The sequence below is a fragment of the Oncorhynchus clarkii genome, unplaced genomic scaffold (assembly GCF_045791955.1).
Source record: "Oncorhynchus clarkii lewisi isolate Uvic-CL-2024 unplaced genomic scaffold, UVic_Ocla_1.0 unplaced_contig_14031_pilon_pilon, whole genome shotgun sequence".
Lineage (NCBI taxonomy): Eukaryota > Metazoa > Chordata > Actinopteri > Salmoniformes > Salmonidae > Oncorhynchus > Oncorhynchus clarkii.
The window spans coordinates 2,627-23,677 of NW_027259197.1; the positions used below are offsets into that span (position 1 = coordinate 2,627).

At 45.3% G+C, this 21,051-nt stretch overlaps 1 protein-coding gene across 1 annotated transcript in view; it reads left to right on the forward strand.

The window, feature by feature from the left end:
• The first annotated feature begins 787 nt into the window (after window positions 1–787).
• Window positions 788–21,051, forward strand: part of LOC139399883 (procollagen-lysine,2-oxoglutarate 5-dioxygenase 2-like) — a 31,866-nt gene continuing 11,602 nt past the window's right edge. Inside the window, exons 1-3 of the mRNA XM_071145004.1 lie at window positions 788–887; window positions 1,737–1,883; window positions 3,537–3,662. Coding sequence (XP_071001105.1) covers window positions 849–887; window positions 1,737–1,883; window positions 3,537–3,662 — 312 coding nt within the window. The 5' untranslated portion in view covers window positions 788–848. The remainder of the gene's footprint in view (window positions 888–1,736; window positions 1,884–3,536; window positions 3,663–21,051) is intronic.

Genomic DNA, 21,051 nt, shown 5'->3' on the forward strand with positions numbered 1-21,051 from the left:
TTAATACAGTCTGCAGCTGGACAGACACACTATAGAGCTCATTCATACAGTCTACAGCTGGACAGACACACTATAGAGCTCATTCATACAGTCTACAGCTGGACAGACACACTATAGAGCTCATTCATACAGTCTACAGCTGGACAGACACACTATAGAGCTCATTCATACAGTCTGCAGCTGGACAGACACACTATAGAGCTCATTCATACAGTCTGCAGCTGGACAGACACACTATAGAGGTCATTCATACAGTCTGCAGCTGGACAGACACACTATAGAGCTCATTCATACAGTCTGCAGCTGGACAGACACACTATAGAGCTCATTCATACCGTCTACAGCTGGACAGACACACTATAGAGCTCATTCATACAGTCTGCAGCTGGACAGACACACTATAGAGCTCATTCATACAGTCTGCAGCTGGACAGACACACTATAGAGCTCATTCATACAGTCTGCAGCTGGACAGACACACTATAAGAGTACTTAACCTTCATTTTTTCTGATCGTCTTTCAACAATTCCTCATGTTTCTCCATGTAGATAGAGTAGCATAGACTAATCCTTCCTAACTTCCTGAGGTTTTATTTTGTTTGTGAGTTCCTGAGTTCATTGAAATTGTTGAAGTTGATAAATGTAGATTGATTTGTCTTCTGGGGCCTCGTCCTTCTAAACATACCTCTGTGTGTGTGTGTGTGTGTGTGTGTGTGTGTGTGTGTGTGTGTGTGTGTGTGTGTGTGTGTGTGTGTGTGTGTGTGTGTGTGTGTGTGTGTGTAGCCGTGTCCAGATGTGTTCTGGTTCCCGGTCTTCACGGAGCGGGCCTGTGATGAGCTGGTGGAGGAGATGGAACACTACGGGTCCTGGTCTGGAGGCAACCACGAGGTCAGAGGTCAAACATAGTACATACTGTTCCTTTTCCGTATAAACCCAGTCGGATCTGTTATTATTACACAAAGGGCTGGGATTCAACCCAAGGAGCCTTGCAAAACAGAGCCGGCAGATTTTAAAGGCAACTTCCTCATCTGGTGTTCACAGAGCATCCATTCCCTTTAAAATGGTGTTATAGCGCCCCTTGGATTGAACCCTGGCCATGCTGTTGTTAATACTATTGTAGTTAGCTTGGCAGATCTGACTTTAAAACAGAAATGAAAGAGGTTTTGATACCTGTTTTAATTCATGTGCGTCATTTTATGTAGTGCTATATATATTATATTATATATTATTAACTCATGTTCATAGTACAGGTGTGTGGTTCTGAGATACCTGGTGTCTGTGAGTCATGAGGTTGATCTCTGCCTAACGTAGCAAGCGTTAAAGAAAACGCCTGAGCGGCTTTCTGGTCTCTTGCGAGAGAGTAAAAGTAACTGTCGGGGGGGGGGGGGTTCTCTTCTGCACTGTTCAACCAATCCAGTGAATGTGGAGGAGGAGTTAAGGTGGAGTGTCTCCTTGATAAGGATCAAAAAAAAGAGGAAGTCTCAGCACAGGCTCTCTTTCCATTTCCCCTGAAAACCGGATAAACTCGGTTGTAGCCGACCACATGAAGGGGGGGGGGGGGGGGGGGGGGTCTCTGCCAAGTCCAGGTCGTTCAGGTTTAAACCCACACACACCCTCATCTGTCATCATCCCTCACATCCATCACCCTGGAGACAGCAGTCTCACACAGCCACACGGAGGAGGTTCTGGTAGGTTCTATCAATGTCCTGTTGTTGCTTCCTGTTTTCTTCCAATCAGGACAAGAGGATCACTGGCGGCTATGAGACCGTGCCGACTGACGACATCCACATGAAGCAGATCGGTTACGATAAGGAGTGGCTACACTTCATCAGAGAGTTCATTTCCCCCGTCACTCTCAAAGTCTTCTCCGGATACTACACCAAGGTATCTATCTGTCTGTCTGTCTGTCTGTCTGTCTGTCTGTCTGTCTGTCTGTCTGTCTGTCTGTCTGTCTGTCTGTCTGCCTGTCTGTCTGTCTGTCTGTCTGTCACGTCAACCCTCCTGTCACCTGTCAAGTCAACCCTCCTGTCACGTCAACCCTCCTGTTACCTGTTAAGTCAACCCTCCTGTCACGTCAACCTTCCTGTCACGTCAACCCTCCTGTCACCTGTCACGTCAACCCTCCTGTTACCTGTTAAGTCAACCCTCCTGTTACCTGTTAAGTCAACCCTCCTGTCACGTCAACCTTCCTGTCACGTCAACCCTCCTGTTACCTGTTAAGTCAACCCTCCTGTTACCTGTTAAGTCAACCCTCATGTTACCTGTTACGTCAACTCTCCTGTTACGTCAACCCTCCTGTTACATCAACCCTCCTGTTACGTCAACTCTCCTGTTACGTCAACCCTCCTGTTACGTCAACTCTCCTGTTACGTCAACCCTCCTGTTACGTCAACTCTCCTGTTACGTCAACTCTCCTGTTACGTCAACCCTCCTGTTACCTCAACCCTCCTGTTATGCCAACCCTCCTGTTACCTCAACCCCCCCTGTTACCTCAACCCTCCTGTTACGTCAACCCTCCTGTTACCTCAACCCTCCTGTTACGCCAACCCTCCTGTTACCTCAACCCTCCTGTTACGTCAACCCTCCTGTTACTTCAACCCTCCTGTTACGCCAACCCTCCTGTTACATCAACCCTCCTGTTACGTCAACTCTCCTGTTACGTCAACCCTCCTCCATAGTGCATGACAGAGTTATTCAGTATATTTATTCGCAATTATCCAACGTCCCCTTCAGATCTATTGTTCGATGCGTCAGTGATTTATACGTTGAGAAAGCAGATAATGACAAAGAGCTTGTGAAAGACATCAAAAGGGTTTCAAGTCAAACTCCTCGTTAAGGCCAAAGAGGAGACACTGTGTTCAGCCTGTGGATCCAGAAAGATTCCCTTTTGAAGAAGATTTCAATGTCCCCTTCCCCTGCAGGACATCTTTACCATTTCTAGTCCAATGAGAGAACTAATAGGATGCCCAGCTTGTACAAAATGAACAGGAACTAGATTTGTTTGGTCTCACCTGTCCACATATTGCAGTTTTGTCATACAACCCAAAGTCACAGATGTCTCAAGTTTTGAGAGAGCGTGCAGTAGGCATGCTGACTGCAGGAATGTCCACCAGAGCTGTTGCCAGATCATTTATTGTTCATTTATCTACCACAAGCCGCCTCAAAAGTTGTTTTAGATAATTTAGCAGTACATCCAACCGGCCTCACAACCGCAGACCATGTGTACCCACACCAGTCCATGACCTCCACATCCGGATTCTTCACCTGCGGGATGGTCTGAGACCAGCCACCCGGACAGCTGATGAAACTGTGGGTTTGCACAACAAAATAATTTCTGCACAAACTATCAGAATCCGTCTGAGGGAAGCTCATCTATGTGCTCGTCGTCCTCACCAGGGTCTTGACCTGAATGCAGTTTGGCGTCGTAACCGACTTCAGTGGGCCAAATACGCACCTTGGTGACCACTGGCACGCTGGAGAAGTGAAGAATCTAATTTTTGTTCAGTGTAAATGTGTGATTTGGGCTGTTCTCCACAGGGCTATGCAGTGATGAACTTCGTGGTGAAGTACACCCCCGGCAGACAGGCCTACCTGAGACCCCATCATGACTCCTCCACATTCACCATCAACGTTGCTCTCAACAGCAAAGGAACTGACTTCCAGGTAAAACATTGTACTGAATCTCAACACAAACGTACACCTCCCTCCCTGTACACCTCCCTCCCTATACACCTCCCTCCCTATACACCTCCCTCCCTATACACCTCCCTTCCTATAAACCTCCCTCCCTGTACACCTCCCTCCATGTACACCTCCCTCCCTGTACACCTCCCTATATACCTCCCTATACGCCTCCCTGTACACCTCCCTATATACCTCCCTGTACACCTCCCTGTACACCTCCCTCCCTCCCTATACACCTCCCTGTACACCTCCCTGTACACCTCCCTATACACCACAGTGTTGTGTTCTATCTCCTAGTGGACAGTGTTCTGTTCTATCTCCTAGTGGACAGTGTTCTGTTCTATCCCCTAGTGGACAGTGTTCTGTTCTATCTCCTAGTGGACAGTGTTCTGTTCTATCCCCACAGTGTTGTGTTCTATCTCCTAGTGGACAGTGTTCTGTTCTATCCCCACAGTGTTGTGTTCTATCTCCTAGTTGACAGTGTTGTGTTCTATCTCCTAGTGGACAGTGTTGTGTTCTATCTCCTAGTGGACAGTGTTCTGTTCTATCTCCTAGTGGACAGTGTTGTGTTCTATCTCCTAGTGGACAGTGTTGTGTTCTATCTCCTAGTGGACAGTGTTCTGTTCTATCCCCAGTGTTGTGTTCTATCTCCTAGTGGACAGTGTTGTGTTCTATCTCCTAGTGGACAGTGTTGTGTTCTATCTCCTAGTGGACAGTGTTGTGTTCTATCTCCTAGTGGACAGTGTTCTGTTCTATCTCCTAGTGGACAGTGTTGTGTTCTATCTCCTAGTGGACAGTGTTCTGTTCTATCCCCACAGTGTTGTGTTCTATCTCCTAGTAGACAGTGTTGTGTTCTATCCCCACAGTGTTCTGTTCTATCTCCTAGTGGACAGTGTTGTGTTCTATCCCCACAGTGTTCTGTTCTATCTCCTAGTGGACAGTTTTGTGTTCTATCTCCTAGTGGACAGTGTTGTATTCTATCTCCTAGTGGACAGTGTTGTGTTCTATCTCCTAGTGGACAGTGTTGTGTTCTATCTCCTAGTGGACAGTGTTCTGTTCTATCTCCTAGTGGACAGTGTTCTGTTCTATCCCCAGTGTTGTGTTCTATCTCCTAGTGGACAGTGTTGTGTTCTATCTCCTAGTGGACAGTGTTGTGTTCCATCTCCTAGTGGACAGTGTTCTGTGGACAGTGTTCTGTTCTATCCCCAGTGTTGTGTTCTATCTCCTAGTGGACAGTGTTGTGTTCTATGTCCTAGTGGACAGTGTTCTGCTCAATTTCCTAGTGGACAGTGTTGTGTTCTATCTCCTAGTGGACAGTGTTCTGTTCTATCCCCTAGTGGACAGTGTTGTGTTCTATCTCCTAGTGGACAGTGTTGTGTTCTATCTCCTAGTGGACAGTGTTGTGTTCTATCTCCTAGTGGACAGTGTTGTGTTCTATCTCCTAGTGGACAGTGTTGTGTTCTATCTCCTAGTGGACAGTATTGTGTTCTATCTCCTAGTGGACAGTGTTGTGTTCTATCCCCAGTTTTGTGTTCTATCTCCTAGTGGACAGTGTTGTGTTCTATCTCCTAGTGGACAGTGTTGTGTTCTATCTCCTAGTGGACAGTGTTGTGTTCTATCTCCTAGTGGACAGTGTTGTGTTCTATCTCCTAGTGGACAGTGTTGTGTTCTATCTCCTAGTGGACAGTGTTGTGTTCTATCTCCTAGTGGACAGTGTTGTGTTCTATCTCCTAGTGGACAGTGATGTGTTCTATCCCCACAGTGTTCTGTTCTATCTCCTAGTGGACAGTGTTGTGTTCTATCTCCTAGTGGACAGTGTTGTGTTCTATCTCCTAGTGGACAGTGTTCTGTTCTATCTCCTAGTGGACAGTGTTCTGTTCTATCTCCTAGTGGACAGTGTTGTGTTCTATCTCCTAGTGGACAGTGTTGTGTTCTATCCCCAGTTTTGTGTTCTATCTCCTAGTGGACAGTGTTGTGTTCTATCTCCTAGTGGACAGTGTTGTGTTCTATCTCCTAGTGGACAGTGTTGTGTTCTATCTCCTAGTGGACAGTGTTGTGTTCTATCTCCTAGTGGACAGTGTTGTGTTCTATCTCCTAGTGGACAGTGTTGTGTTCTATCTCCTAGTGGACAGTGTTGTGTTCTATCTCCTAGTGGACAGTGTTGTGTTCTATCTCCTAGTGGACAGTGTTGTGTTCTATCTCCTAGTGGACAGTGTTGTGTTCTATCTCCTAGTGGACAGTGATGTGTTCTATCCCCACAGTGTTCTGTTCTATCTCCTAGTGGACAGTGTTCTGTTCTATCCCCTAGTGGACAGTGTTCTGTTCTATCTCCTAGTGGACAGTGTTCTGTTCTATCCCCACAGTGTTGTGTTCTATCTCCTAGTGGACAGTGTTCTGTTCTATCCCCACAGTGTTGTGTTCTATCTCCTAGTGGACAGTGTTCTGTTCTATCTCCTAGTGGACAGTGTTCTGTTCTATCCCCTAGTGGACAGTGTTCTGTTCTATCTCCTAGTGGACAGTGTTCTGTTCTATCCCCACAGTGTTGTGTTCTATCTCCTAGTGGACAGTGTTCTGTTCTATCCCCACAGTGTTGTGTTCTATCTCCTAGTTGACAGTGTTGTGTTCTATCTCCTAGTGGACAGTGTTCTGTTCTATCTCCTAGTGGACAGTGTTGTGTTCTATCTCCTAGTGGACAGTGTTGTGTTCTATCTCCTAGTGGACAGTGTTCTGTTCTATCCCCACAGTGTTGTGTTCTATCTCCTAGTAGACAGTGTTGTGTTCTATCCCCACAGTGTTCTGTTCTATCTCCTAGTGGACAGTGTTGTGTTCTATCCCCACAGTGTTCTGTTCTATCTCCTAGTGGACAGTTTTGTGTTCTATCTCCTAGTGGACAGTGTTGTGTTCTATCTCCTAGTGGACAGTGTTGTGTTCTATCTCCTAGTGGACAGTGTTGTGTTCTATCTCCTAGTGGACAGTGTTCTGTTCTATCTCCTAGTGGACAGTGTTATGTTCTATCTCCTAGTGGACAGTGTTGTGTTCTATCTCCTAGTGGACAGTGTTGTGTTCTATCCCCAGTTTTGTGTTCTATCTCCTAGTGGACAGTGTTGTGTTCTATCTCCTAGTGGACAGTGTTGTGTTCTATCTCCTAGTGGACAGTGTTGTGTTCTATCTCCTAGTGGACAGTGTTGTGTTCTATCTCCTAGTGGACAGTGTTGTGTTCTATCTCCTAGTGGACAGTGTTGTGTTCTATCTCCTAGTGGACAGTGTTGTGTTCTATCTCCTAGTGGACAGTGTTGTGTTCTATCTCCTAGTGGACAGTGTTGTGTTCTATCTCCTAGTGGACAGTGTTGTGTTCTATCTCCTAGTGGACAGTGTTGTGTTCTATCTCCTAGTGGACAGTGATGTGTTCTATCCCCACAGTGTTCTGTTCTATCTCCTAGTGGACAGTGTTCTGTTCTATCCCCTAGTGGACAGTGTTCTGTTCTATCTCCTAGTGGACAGTGTTCTGTTCTATCCCCACAGTGTTGTGTTCTATCTCCTAGTGGACAGTGTTCTGTTCTATCCCCACAGTGTTGTGTTCTATCTCCTAGTGGACAGTGTTCTGTTCTATCTCCTAGTGGACAGTGTTCTGTTCTATCCCCTAGTGGACAGTGTTCTGTTCTATCTCCTAGTGGACAGTGTTCTGTTCTATCCCCACAGTGTTGTGTTCTATCTCCTAGTGGACAGTGTTCTGTTCTATCCCCACAGTGTTGTGTTCTATCTCCTAGTTGACAGTGTTGTGTTCTATCTCCTAGTGGACAGTGTTCTGTTCTATCTCCTAGTGGACAGTGTTGTGTTCTATCTCCTAGTGGACAGTGTTGTGTTCTATCTCCTAGTGGACAGTGTTCTGTTCTATCCCCACAGTGTTGTGTTCTATCTCCTAGTAGACAGTGTTGTGTTCTATCCCCACAGTGTTCTGTTCTATCTCCTAGTGGACAGTGTTGTGTTCTATCCCCACAGTGTTCTGTTCTATCTCCTAGTGGACAGTTTTGTGTTCTATCTCCTAGTGGACAGTGTTGTGTTCTATCTCCTAGTGGACAGTGTTGTGTTCTATCTCCTAGTGGACAGTGTTGTGTTCTATCTCCTAGTGGACAGTGTTCTGTTCTATCTCCTAGTGGACAGTGTTATGTTCTATCCCCAGTGTTGTGTTCTATCTCCTAGTGGACAGTGTTGTGTTCTATCTCCTAGTGGACAGTGTTGTGTTCCATCTCCTAGTGGACAGTGTTCTGTGGACAGTGTTCTGTTCTATCCCCAGTGGTGTGTTCTATCTCCTAGTGGACAGTGTTGTGTTCTATGTCCTAGTGGACAGTGTTCTGCTCAATTTCCTAGTGGACAGTGTTCTGTTCTATCCCCTAGTGGACAGTGTTGTGTTCTATCTCCTAGTGGACAGTGTTGTGTTCTATCTCCTAGTGGACAGTGTTGTGTTCTATCTCCTAGTGGACAGTGTTGTGTTCTATCTCCTAGTGGACAGTGTTGTGTTCTATCTCCTAGTGGACAGTATTGTGTTCTATCTCCTAGTGGACAGTGTTGTGTTCTATCCCCAGTTTTGTGTTCTATCTCCTAGTGGACAGTGTTGTGTTCTATCTCCTAGTGGACAGTGTTCTGTTCTATCTCCTAGTGGACAGTGTTATGTTCTATCCCCAGTGTTGTGTTCTATCTCCTAGTGGACAGTGTTGTGTTCTATCTCCTAGTGGACAGTGTTGTGTTCCATCTCCTAGTGGACAGTGTTCTGTGGACAGTGTTCTGTTCTATTCCCAGTGTTGTGTTCTATCTCCTCGTGGACAGTGTTGTGTTCTATGTCCTAGTGGACAGTGTTCTTCTCAATTTCCTAGTGGACAGTGTTGTGTTCTATCTCCTAGTGGACAGTGTTGTGTTCTATCTCCTAGTGGACAGTGTTCTGTTCTATCCCCTAGTGGACAGTGTTGTGTTCTATCTCCTAGTGGACAGTGTTGTGTTCTATCTCCTAGTGGACAGTGTTGTGTTCTATCTCCTAGTGGACAGTGTTGTGTTCTATCTCCTAGTGGACAGTGTTGTGTTCTATCTCCTAGTGGACAGTATTGTGTTCTATCTCCTAGTGGACAGTGTTGTGTTCTATCTCCTAGTGGACAGTATTGTGTTCTATCTCCTAGTGGACAGTGTTGTGTTCTATCCCCAGTTTTGTGTTCTATCTCCTAGTGGACAGTGTTGTGTTCTATCTCCTAGTGTACAGTGTTGTGTTCTATCTCCTAGTGGACAGTGTTGTGTTCTATCTCCTAGTGGACAGTGTTGTGTTCTATCTCCTAGTGGACAGTGTTGTGTTCTATCTCCTAGTGGACAGTGTTGTGTTCTATCTCCTAGTGGACAGTGATGTGTTCTATCCCCACAGTGTTCTGTTCTATCTCCTAGTGGACAGTGTTGTGTTCTATCTCCTAGTGGACAGTGTTGTGTTCTATCTCCTAGTGGACAGTGTTCTGTTCTATCTCCTAGTGGACAGTGTTCTGTTCTATCTCCTAGTGGACAGTGTTGTGTTCTATCTCCTAGTGGACAGTGTTGTGTTCTATCTCCTAGTGGACAGTGTTGTGTTCTATCCCCACAGTGTTCTGTTCTATCTCCTAGTGGACAGTGTTGTGTTCTATCCCCACAGTGTTCTGTTCTATCTCCTAGTGGACAGTGTTGTGTTCTATCCCCACAGTGTTCTGTTCTATCTCCTAGTGGACAGTTTTGTGTTCTATCTCCTAGTGGACAGTGTTGTGTTCTATCTCCTAGTGGACAGTGTTGTGTTCTATCTCCTAGTGGACAGTGTTGTGTTCTATCTCCTAGTGGACAGTGTTGTGTTCTATCTCCTAGTGGACAGTATTGTGTTCTATCTCCTAGTGGACAGTGTTGTGTTCTATCCCCAGTTTTGTGTTCTATCTCCTAGTGGACAGTGTTGTGTTCTATCTCCTAGTGTACAGTGTTGTGTTCTATCTCCTAGTGGACAGTGTTGTGTTCTATCTCCTAGTGGACAGTGTTGTGTTCTATCTCCTAGTGGACAGTGTTGTGTTCTATCTCCTAGTGGACAGTGTTGTGTTCTATCTCCTAGTGGACAGTGATGTGTTCTATCCCCACAGTGTTCTGTTCTATCTCCTAGTGGACAGTGTTGTGTTCTATCTCCTAGTGGACAGTGTTGTGTTCTATCTCCTAGTGGACAGTGTTCTGTTCTATCTCCTAGTGGACAGTGTTCTGTTCTATCTCCTAGTGGACAGTGTTGTGTTCTATCTCCTAGTGGACAGTGTTGTGTTCTATCCCCACAGTGTTCTGTTCTATCTCCTAGTGGACAGTGTTGTGTTCTATCCCCACAGTGTTCTGTTCTATCTCCTAGTGGACAGTTTTGTGTTCTATCTCCTAGTGGACAGTGTTGTGTTCTATCTCCTAGTGGACAGTGTTGTGTTCTATCTCCTAGTGGACAGTGTTGTGTTCTATCTCCTAGTGGACAGTGTTCTGTTCTATCTCCTAGTGGACAGTGTTATGTTCTATCCCCAGTGTTGTGTTCTATCTCCTAGTGGACAGTGTTGTGTTCTATCTCCTAGTGGACAGTGTTGTGTTCCATCTCCTAGTGGACAGTGTTCTGTGGACAGTGTTCTGTTCTATTCCCAGTGTTGTGTTCTATCTCCTCGTGGACAGTGTTGTGTTCTATGTCCTAGTGGACAGTGTTCTGCTCAATTTCCTAGTGGACAGTGTTGTGTTCTATCTCCTAGTGGACAGTGTTGTGTTCTATCTCCTAGTGGACAGTGTTCTGTTCTATCCCCTAGTGGACAGTGTTGTGTTCTATCTCCTAGTGGACAGTATTGTGTTCTATCTCCTAGTGGACAGTGTTGTGTTCTATCCCCAGTTTTGTGTTCTATCTCCTAGTGGACAGTGTTGTGTTCTATCTCCTAGTGTACAGTGTTGTGTTCTATCTCCTAGTGGACAGTGTTGTGTTCTATCTCCTAGTGGACAGTGTTGTGTTCTATCTCCTAGTGGACAGTGTTGTGTTCTATCTCCTAGTGGACAGTGTTGTGTTCTATCTCCTAGTGGACAGTGATGTGTTCTATCCCCACAGTGTTCTGTTCTATCTCCTAGTGGACAGTGTTGTGTTCTATCTCCTAGTGGACAGTGTTGTGTTCTATCTCCTAGTGGACAGTGTTCTGTTCTATCTCCTAGTGGACAGTGTTGTGTTCTATCTCCTAGTGGACAGTGTTGTGTTCTATCTCCTAGTGGACAGTGTTGTGTTCTATCCCCACAGTGTTCTGTTCTATCTCCTAGTGGACAGTGTTGTGTTCTATCCCCACAGTGTTCTGTTCTATCTCCTAGTGGACAGTGTTGTGTTCTATCCCCACAGTGTTCTGTTCTATCTCCTAGTGGACAGTGTTGTGTTCTATCCCCACAGTGTTCTGTTCTATCTCCTAGTGGACAGTGTTGTGTTCTATCCCCACAGTGTTCTGTTCTATCTCCTAGTGGACAGTGTTGTGTTCTATCCCCACAGTGTTCTGTTCTATCTCCTAGTGGACAGTGTTGTGTTCTATCCCCACAGTGTTCTGTTCTATCTCCTAGTGGACAGTGTTCTGTTCTATCTCCTAGTAGACAGTGTTGTGTTCTATCCCCACAGTGTTCTGTTCTATCTCCTAGTGGACAGTGTTGTGTTCTATCCCCACAGTGTTCTGTTCTATCTCCTAGTGGACAGTTTTGTGTTCTATCTCCTAGTGGACAGTGTTGTGTTCTATCTCCTAGTGGACAGTGTTGTGTTCAATCTCCTAGTGGACAGTGTTGTGTTCTATCTCCTAGTGGACAGTGTTCTGTTCTATCTCCTAGTGGACAGTGTTATGTTCTATCCCCAGTGTTGTGTTCTATCTCCTAGTGGACAGTTTTGTGTTCTATCTCCTAGTGGACAGTGTTGTGTTCTATCTCCTAGTGGACAGTGTTGTGTTCTATCTCCTAGTGGACAGTGTTCTGTTCTATCTCCTAGTGGACAGTGTTCTGTTCTATCCCCAGTGTTGTGTTCTATCTCCTAGTGGACAGTGTTGTGTTCTATCTCCTAGTGGACAGTGTTCTGTTCTATCTCCTAGTGGACAGTGTTGTGTTCTATCTCCTAGTGGACAGTGTTGTGTTCTATCTCCTAGTGGACAGTGTTCTGTTCTATCCCCACAGTGTTGTGTTCTATCTCCTAGTAGACAGTGTTGTGTTCTATCCCCACAGTGTTCTGTTCTATCTCCTAGTGGACAGTGTTGTGTTCTATCCCCACAGTGTTCTGTTCTATCTCCTAGTGGACAGTTTTGTGTTCTATCTCCTAGTGGACAGTGTTGTGTTCTATCTCCTAGTGGACAGTGTTGTGTTCTATCTCCTAGTGGACAGTGTTGTGTTCTATCTCCTAGTGGACAGTGTTCTGTTCTATCTCCTAGTGGACAGTGTTCTGTTCTATCCCCAGTGTTGTGTTCTATCTCCTAGTGGACAGTGTTGTGTTCTATCTCCTAGTGGACAGTGTTGTGTTCCATCTCCTAGTGGACAGTGTTCTGTGGACAGTGTTCTGTTCTATCCCCAGTGTTGTGTTCTATCTCCTAGTGGACAGTGTTGTGTTCTATGTCCTAGTGGACAGTGTTCTGCTCAATTTCCTAGTGGACAGTGTTGTGTTCTATCTCCTAGTGGACAGTGTTGTGTTCTATCTCCTAGTGGACAGTGTTCTGTTCTATCCCCTAGTGGACAGTGTTGTGTTCTATCTCCTAGTGGACAGTGTTCTGTTCTATCCCCTAGTGGACAGTGTTGTGTTCTATCTCCTAGTGGACAGTGTTGTGTTCTATCTCCTAGTGGACAGTGTTGTGTTCTATCTCCTAGTGGACAGTGTTGTGTTCTATCTCCTAGTGGACAGTGTTGTGTTCTATCTCCTAGTGGACAGTGATGTGTTCTATCCCCACAGTGTTCTGTTCTATCTCCTAGTGGACAGTGTTGTGTTCTATCTCCTAGTGGACAGTGTTGTGTTCTATCTCCTAGTGGACAGTGTTCTGTTCTATCTCCTAGTGGACAGTGTTCTTTTCTATCTCCTAGTGGACAGTGTTGTGTTCTATCTCCTAGTGGACAGTGTTGTGTTCTATCCCCAGTTTTGTGTTCTATCTCCTAGTGGACAGTGTTGTGTTCTATCTCCTAGTGGACAGTGTTGTGTTCTATCTCCTAGTGGACAGTGTTGTGTTCTATCTCCTAGTGGACAGTGTTGTGTTCTATCTCCTAGTGGACAGTGTTGTGTTCTATCTCCTAGTGGACAGTGTTGTGTTCTATCTCCTAGTGGACAGTGTTGTGTTCTATCTCCTAGTGGACAGTGTTGTGTTCTATCTCCTAGTGGACAGTGTTGTGTTCTATCTCCTAGTGGACAGTGTTGTGTTCTATCTCCTAGTGGACAGTGTTGTGTTCTATCTCCTAGTGGACAGTGATGTGTTCTATCCCCACAGAGTTCTGTTCTATCTCCTAGTGGACAGTGTTCTGTTCTATCCCCTAGTGGACAGTGTTCTGTTATATCTCCTAGTGGACAGTGTTCTGTTCTATCCCCACAGTGTTGTGTTCTATCTCCTAGTGGACAGTGTTCTGTTCTATCCCCACAGTGTTGTGTTCTATCTCCTAGTGACAGTGTTCTGTTCTATCTCCTAGTGGACAGTGTTCTGTTCTATCCCCTAGTGGACAGTGTTCTGTTCTATCTCCTAGTGGACAGTGTTCTGTTCTATCCCCACAGTGTTGTGTTCTATCTCCTAGTGGACAGTGTTCTGTTCTATCCCCACAGTGTTGTGTTCTATCTCCTAGTGGACAGTGTTGTGTTCTATCTCCTAGTGGACAGTGTTGTGTTCTATCTCCTAGTGGACAGTGTTGTGTTCTATCTCCTAGTGGACAGTGTTGTGTTCTATCTCCTAGTGGACAGTGTTGTGTTCTATCTCCTAGTGGACAGTGTTGTGTTCTATCTCCTAGTGGACAGTGATGTGTTCTATCCCCACAGTGTTCTGTTCTATCTCCTAGTGGACAGTGTTCTGTTCTATCTCCTAGTGGACAGTGTTGTGTTCTATCTCCTAGTGGACAGTGTTGTGTTCTATCTCCTAGTGGACAGTGTTGTGTTCTATCTCCTAGTGGACAGTGTTGTGTTCTATCTCCTAGTGGACAGTGTTGTGTTCTATCTCCTAGTGGACAGTGTTGTGTTCTATCTCCTAGTGGACAGTGTTGTGTTCTATCTCCTAGTGGACAGTGATGTGTTCTATCCCCACAGAGTTCTGTTCTATCTCCTAGTGGACAGTGTTCTGTTCTATCCCCTAGTGGACAGTGTTCTGTTATATCTCCTAGTGGACAGTGTTCTGTTCTATCCCCACAGTGTTGTGTTCTATCTCCTAGTGGACAGTGTTCTGTTCTATCCCCACAGTGTTGTGTTCTATCTCCTAGTGACAGTGTTCTGTTCTATCTCCTAGTGGACAGTGTTCTGTTCTATCCCCTAGTGGACAGTGTTCTGTTCTATCTCCTAGTGGACAGTGTTCTGTTCTATCCCCACAGTGTTGTGTTCTATCTCCTAGTGGACAGTGTTCTGTTCTATCCCCACAGTGTTGTGTTCTATCTCCTAGTGGACAGTGTTGTGTTCTATCTCCTAGTGGACAGTGTTGTGTTCTATCTCCTAGTGGACAGTGTTGTGTTCTATCTCCTAGTGGACAGTGTTGTGTTCTATCTCCTAGTGGACAGTGTTGTGTTCTATCTCCTAGTGGACAGTGTTGTGTTCTATCTCCTAGTGGACAGTGATGTGTTCTATCCCCACAGTGTTCTGTTCTATCTCCTAGTGGACAGTGTTCTGTTCTATCCCCTAGTGGACAGTGTTCTGTTCTATCTCCTAGTGGACAGTGTTCTGTTCTATCCCCACAGTGTTGTGTTCTATCTCCTAGTGGACAGTGTTCTGTTCTATCCCCACAGTGTTGTGTTCTATCTCCTAGTGGACAGTGTTCTGTTCTATCTCATAGTGGACAGTGTTCTGTTCTATCCCCTAGTGGACAGTGTTCTGTTCTATCTCCTAGTGGACAGTGTTCTGTTCTATCCCCACAGTGTTGTGTTCTATCTCCTAGTGGACAGTGTTCTGTTCTATCCCCACAGTGTTGTGTTCTATCTCCTAGTTGACAGTGTTGTGTTCTATCTCCTAGTGGACAGTGTTGTGTTCTATCTCCTAGTGGACAGTGTTCTGTTCTATCTCCTAGTGGACAGTGTTGTGTTCTATCTCCTAGTGGACAGTGTTGTGTTCTATCTCCTAGTGGACAGTGTTCTGTTCTATCCCCACAGTGTTGTGTTCTATCTCCTAGTAGACAGTGTTGTGTTCTATCCCCACAGTGTTCTGTTCTATCTCCTAGTGGACAGTGTTGTGTTCTGTCCCCACAGTGTTCTGTTCTATCTCCTAGTGGACAGTTTTGTGTTCTATCTCCTAGTGGACAGTGTTGTGTTCTATCTCCTAGTGGACAGTGTTGTGTTCTATCTCCTAGTGGACAGTGTTGTGTTCTATCTCCTAGTGGACAGTGTTCTGTTCTATCTCCTAGTGGACAGTGTTATGTTCTATCCCCAGTGTTGTGTTCTATCTCCTAGTGGACAGTGTTGTGTTCTATCTCCTAGTGGACAGTGTTGTGTTCCATCTCCTAGTGGACAGTGTTCTGTGGACAGTGTTCTGTTCTATCCCCAGTGTTGTGTTCTATCTCCTAGTGGACAGTGTTGTGTTCTATCTCCTAGTGGACAGTGTTCTGTTCTATCCCCTAGTGGACAGTGTTGTGTTCTATCTCCTAGTGGACAGTGTTGTGTTCTATCTCCTAGTGGACAGTGTTGTGTTCTATCTCCTAGTGGACAGTGTTGTGTTCTATCTCCTAGTGGACAGTGTTGTGTTCTATCTCCTAGTGGACAGTATTGTGTTCTATCTCCTAGTGGACAGTGTTGTGTTCTATCCACAGTTTTGTGTTCTATCTCCTAGTGGACAGTGTTGTGTTCTATCTCCTAGTGGACAGTGTTGTGTTCTATCTCCTAGTGGACAGTGTTGTGTTCTATCTCCTAGTGGACAGTGTTGTGTTCTATCTCCTAGTGGACAGTGTTGTTTTCTATCTCCTAGTGGACAGTGTTGTGTTCTATCTCCTAGTGGACAGTGATGTGTTCTATCCCCACAGTGTTCTGTTCTATCTCCTAGTGGACAGTGTTGTGTTCTATCTCCTAGTGGACAGTGTTGTGTTCTATCTCCTAGTGGACAGTGTTCTGTTCTATCTCCTAGTGGACAGTGTTCTGTTCTATCTCCTAGTGGACAGTGTTGTGTTCTATCTCCTAGTGGACAGTGTTGTGTTCTATCTCCTAGTGGACAGTGTTGTGTTCTATCCCCACAGTGTTCTGTTCTATCTCCTAGTGGACAGTGTTGTGTTCTATCCCCACAGTGTTCTGTTCTATCTCCTAGTGGACAGTGTTGTGTTCTATCCCCACAGTGTTCTGTTCTATCTCCTAGTGGACAGTGTTGTGTTCTATCCCCACAGTGTTCTGTTCTATCTCCTAGTGGACAGTGTTGTGTTCTATCCCCACAGTGTTCTGTTCTATCTCCTAGTGGACAGTGTTCTGTTCTATCTCCTAGTAGACAGTGTTGTGTTCTATCCCCACAGTGTTCTGTTCTATCTCCTAGTGGACAGTGTTCTGTTCTATCCCCTAGTGGACAGTGTTCTGTTCTATCTCCTAGTGGACAGCGTTCTGTTCTATCCCCTAGTGGACAGTGTTCTGTTCTATCTCCTAGTGGACAGTGTTCTGTTCTATCCCCACAGTGTTGTGTTCTATCTCCTAGTGGACAGTGTTCTGTTCTATCCCCACAGTGTTGTGTTCTATCTCCTAGTGGACAGTGTTGTGTTCTATCTCCTAGTGGACAGTGTTGTGTTCTATCTCCTAGTGGACAGTGTTGTGTTCTATCTCCTAGTGGACAGTTTTGTGTTCTATCTCCTAGTGGACAGTGTTGTGTTCTATCTCCTAGTGGACAGTGTTGTGTTCTATCTCCTAGTGGACAGTGATGTGTTCTATCCCCACAGTGTTCTGTTCTATCTCCTAGTGGACAGTGTTCTGTTCTATCCCCTAGTGGACAGTGTTCTGTTCTATCTCCTAGTGGACAGTGTTCTGTTCTATCCCCACAGTGTTGTGTTCTATCTCCTAGTGGACAGTGTTCTGTTCTATCCCCACAGTGTTGTGTTCTATCTCCTAGTGGACAGTGTTCTGTTCTATCTCCTAGTGGACAGTGTTCTGTTCTATCCCCTAGTGGACAGTGTTCTGTTCTATCTCCTAGTGGACAGTGTTCTGTTCTATCCCCACAGTGTTGTGTTCTATCTCCTAGTGGACAGTGTTCTGTTCTATCCCCACAGTGTTGTGTTCTATCTCCTAGTTGACAGTGTTGTGTTCTATCTCCTAGTGGACAGTGTTGTGTTCTATCTCCTAGTGGACAGTGTTCTGTTCTATCTCCTAGTGGACAGTGTTGTGTTCTATCTCCTAGTGGACAGTGTTGTGTTCTATCTCCTAGTGGACAGTGTTCTGTTCTATCCCCACAGTGTTGTGTTCTATCTCCTAGTAGACAGTGTTGTGTTCTATCCCCACAGTGTTCTGTTCTATCTCCTAGTGGACAGTGTTGTGTTCTATCCCCACAGTGTTCTGTTCTATCTCCTAGTGGACAGTTTTGTGTTCTATCTCCTAGTGGACAGTGTTGTGTTCTATCTCCTAGTGGACAGTGTTGTGTTCTATCTCCTAGTGGACAGTGTTGTGTTCTATCTCCTAGTGGACAGTGTTCTGTTCTATCTCCTAGTGGACAGTGTTATGTTCTATCCCCAGTGTTGTGTTCTATCTCCTAGTGGACAGTGTTGTGTTCTATCTCCTAGTGGACAGTGTTGTGTTCCATCTCCTAGTGGACAGTGTTCTGTGGACAGTGTTCTGTTCTATCCCCAGTGGTGTGTTCTATCTCCTAGTGGACAGTGTTGTGTTCTATGTCCTAGTGAACAGTGTTCTGCTCAATTTCCTAGTGGACAGTGTTGTGTTCTATCTCCTAGTGGACAGTGTTGTGTTCTATCTCCTAGTGGACAGTGTTCTGTTCTATCCCCTAGTGGACAGTGTTGTGTTCTATCTCCTAGTGGACAGTGTTGTGTTCTATCTCCTAGTGGACAGTGTTGTGTTCTATCTCCTAGTGGACAGTGTTGTGTTCTATCTCCTAGTGGACAGTGTTGTGTTCTATCTCCTAGTGGACAGTATTGTGTTCTATCTCCTAGTGGACAGTGTTGTGTTCTATCCCCAGTTTTGTGTTCTATCTCCTAGTGGACAGTGTTGTGTTCTATCTCCTAGTGGACAGTGTTGTGTTCTATCTCCTAGTGGACAGTGTTGTGTTCTATCTCCTAGTGGACAGTGTTGTGTTCTATCTCCTAGTGGACAGTGTTGTTTTCTATCTCCTAGTGGACAGTGTTGTGTTCTATCTCCTAGTGGACAGTGATGTGTTCTATCCCCACAGTGTTCTGTTCTATCTCCTAGTGGACAGTGTTGTGTTCTATCTCCTAGTGGACAGTGTTGTGTTCTATCTCCTAGTGGACAGTGTTCTGTTCTATCTCCTAGTGGACAGTGTTCTGTTCTATCTCCTAGTGGACAGTGTTGTGTTCTATCTCCTAGTGGACAGTGTTGTGTTCTATCTCCTAGTGGACAGTGTTGTGTTCTATCCCCACAGTGTTCTGTTCTATCTCCTAGTGGACAGTGTTGTGTTCTATCCCCACAGTGTTCTGTTCTATCTCCTAGTGGACAGTGTTGTGTTCTATCCCCACAGTGTTCTGTTCTATCTCCTAGTGGACAGTGTTGTGTTCTATCCCCACAGTGTTCTGTTCTATCTCCTAGTGGACAGTGTTGTGTTCTATCCCCACAGTGTTGTGTTCTATCTCCTAGTGGACAGTGTTCTGTTCTATCTCCTAGTGGACAGTGTTCTGTTCTATCCCCTAGTGGACAGTGTTCTGTTCTATCTCCTAGTGGACAGTGTTCTGTTCTATCCCCACAGTGTTGTGTTCTATCTCCTAGTGGACAGTGTTCTGTTCTATCCCCACAGTGTTGTGTTCTATCTCCTAGTTGACAGTGTTGTGTTCTATCTCCTAGTGGACAGTGTTGTGTTCTATCTCCTAGTGGACAGTGTTCTGTTCTATCTCCTAGTGGACAGTGTTGTGTTCTATCTCCTAGTGGACAGTGTTGTGTTCTATCTCCTAGTGGACAGTGTTCTGTTCTATCCCCACAGTGTTGTGTTCTATCTCCTAGTAGACAGTGTTGTGTTCTATCCCCACAGTGTTCTGTTCTATCTCCTAGTGGACAGTGTTGTGTTCTATCCCCACAGTGTTCTGTTCTATCTCCTAGTGGACAGTTTTGTGTTCTATCTCCTAGTGGACAGTGTTGTGTTCTATCTCCTAGTGGACAGTGTTGTGTTCTATCTCCTAGTGGACAGTGTTGTGTTCTATCTCCTAGTGGACAGTGTTCTGTTCTATCTCCTAGTGGACAGTGTTATGTTCTATCCCCAGTGTTGTGTTCTATCTCCTAGTGGACAGTGTTGTGTTCTATCTCCTAGTGGACAGTGTTGTGTTCCATCTCCTAGTGGACAGTGTTCTGTGGACAGTGTTCTGTTCTATCCCCAGTGGTGTGTTCTATCTCCTAGTGGACAGTGTTGTGTTCTATGTCCTAGTGAACAGTGTTCTGCTCAATTTCCTAGTGGACAGTGTTGTGTTCTATCTCCTAGTGGACAGTGTTGTGTTCTATCTCCTAGTGGACAGTGTTCTGTTCTATCCCCTAGTGGACAGTGTTGTGTTCTATCTCCTAGTGGACAGTGTTGTGTTCTATCTCCTAGTGGACAGTGTTGTGTTCTATCTCCTAGTGGACAGTGTTGTGTTCTATCTCCTAGTGGACAGTGTTGTGTTCTATCTCCTAGTGGACAGTATTGTGTTCTATCTCCTAGTGGACAGTGTTGTGTTCTATCCCCAGTTTTGTGTTCTATCTCCTAGTGGACAGTGTTGTGTTCTATCTCCTAGTGGACAGTGTTGTGTTCTATCTCCTAGTGGACAGTGTTGTGTTCTATCTCCTAGTGGACAGTGTTGTGTTCTATCTCCTAGTGGACAGTGTTGTTTTCTATCTCCTAGTGGACAGTGTTGTGTTCTATCTCCTAGTGGACAGTGATGTGTTCTATCCCCACAGTGTTCTGTTCTATCTCCTAGTGGACAGTGTTGTGTTCTATCTCCTAGTGGACAGTGTTGTGTTCTATCTCCTAGTGGACAGTGTTCTGTTCTATCTCCTAGTGGACAGTGTTCTGTTCTATCTCCTAGTGGACAGTGTTGTGTTCTATCTCCTAGTGGACAGTGTTGTGTTCTATCTCCTAGTGGACAGTGTTGTGTTCTATCCCCACAGTGTTCTGTTCTATCTCCTAGTGGACAGTGTTGTGTTCTATCCCCAACAGTGTTCTGTTCTATCTCCTAGTGGACAGTGTTGTGTTCTATCCCCACAGTGTTCTGTTCTATCTCCTAGTGGACAGTGTTGTGTTCTATCCCCACAGTGTTCTGTTCTATCTCCTAGTGGACAGTGTTGTGTTCTATCCCCACAGTGTTCTGTTCTATCTCCTAGTGGACAGTGTTGTGTTCTATCCCCACAGTGTTCTGTTCTATCTCCTAGTGGACAGTGTTCTGTTCTATCTCCTAGTAGACAGTGTTGTGTTCTATCCCCACAGTGTTCTGTTCTATCTCCTAGTGGACAGTGTTGTGTTCTATCCCCACAGTGTTCTGTTCTATCTCCTAGTGGACAGTTTTGTGTTCTATCTCCTAGTGGACAGTGTTGTGTTCTATCTCCTAGTGGACAGTGTTGTGTTCTATCTCCTAGTGGACAGTCTTGTGTTCTATCTCCTAGTGGACAGTGTTCTGTTCTATCTCCTAGTGGACAGTGTTATGTTCTATCCCCAGTGTTGTGTTCTATCTCCTAGTGGACAGTGTTGTGTTCTATCTCCTAGTGGACAGTGTTGTGTTCCATCTCCTAGTGGACAGTGTTCTGTGGACAGTGTTCTGTTCTATCCCCAGTGTTGTGTTCTATCTCCTAGTGGACAGTGTTGTGTTCTATGTCCTAGTGGACAGTGTTCTGCTCAATTTCCTAGTGGACAGTGTTGTGTTCTATCTCCTAGTGGACAGTGTTCTGTTCTATCCCCTAGTGGACAGTGTTGTGTTCTATCTCCTAGTGGACAGTGTTGTGTTCTATCCCCACAGTGTTCTGTTCTATCTCCTAGTGGACAGTGTTGTGTTCTATCCCCACAGTGTTCTGTTCTATCTCCTAGTGGACAGTTTTGTGT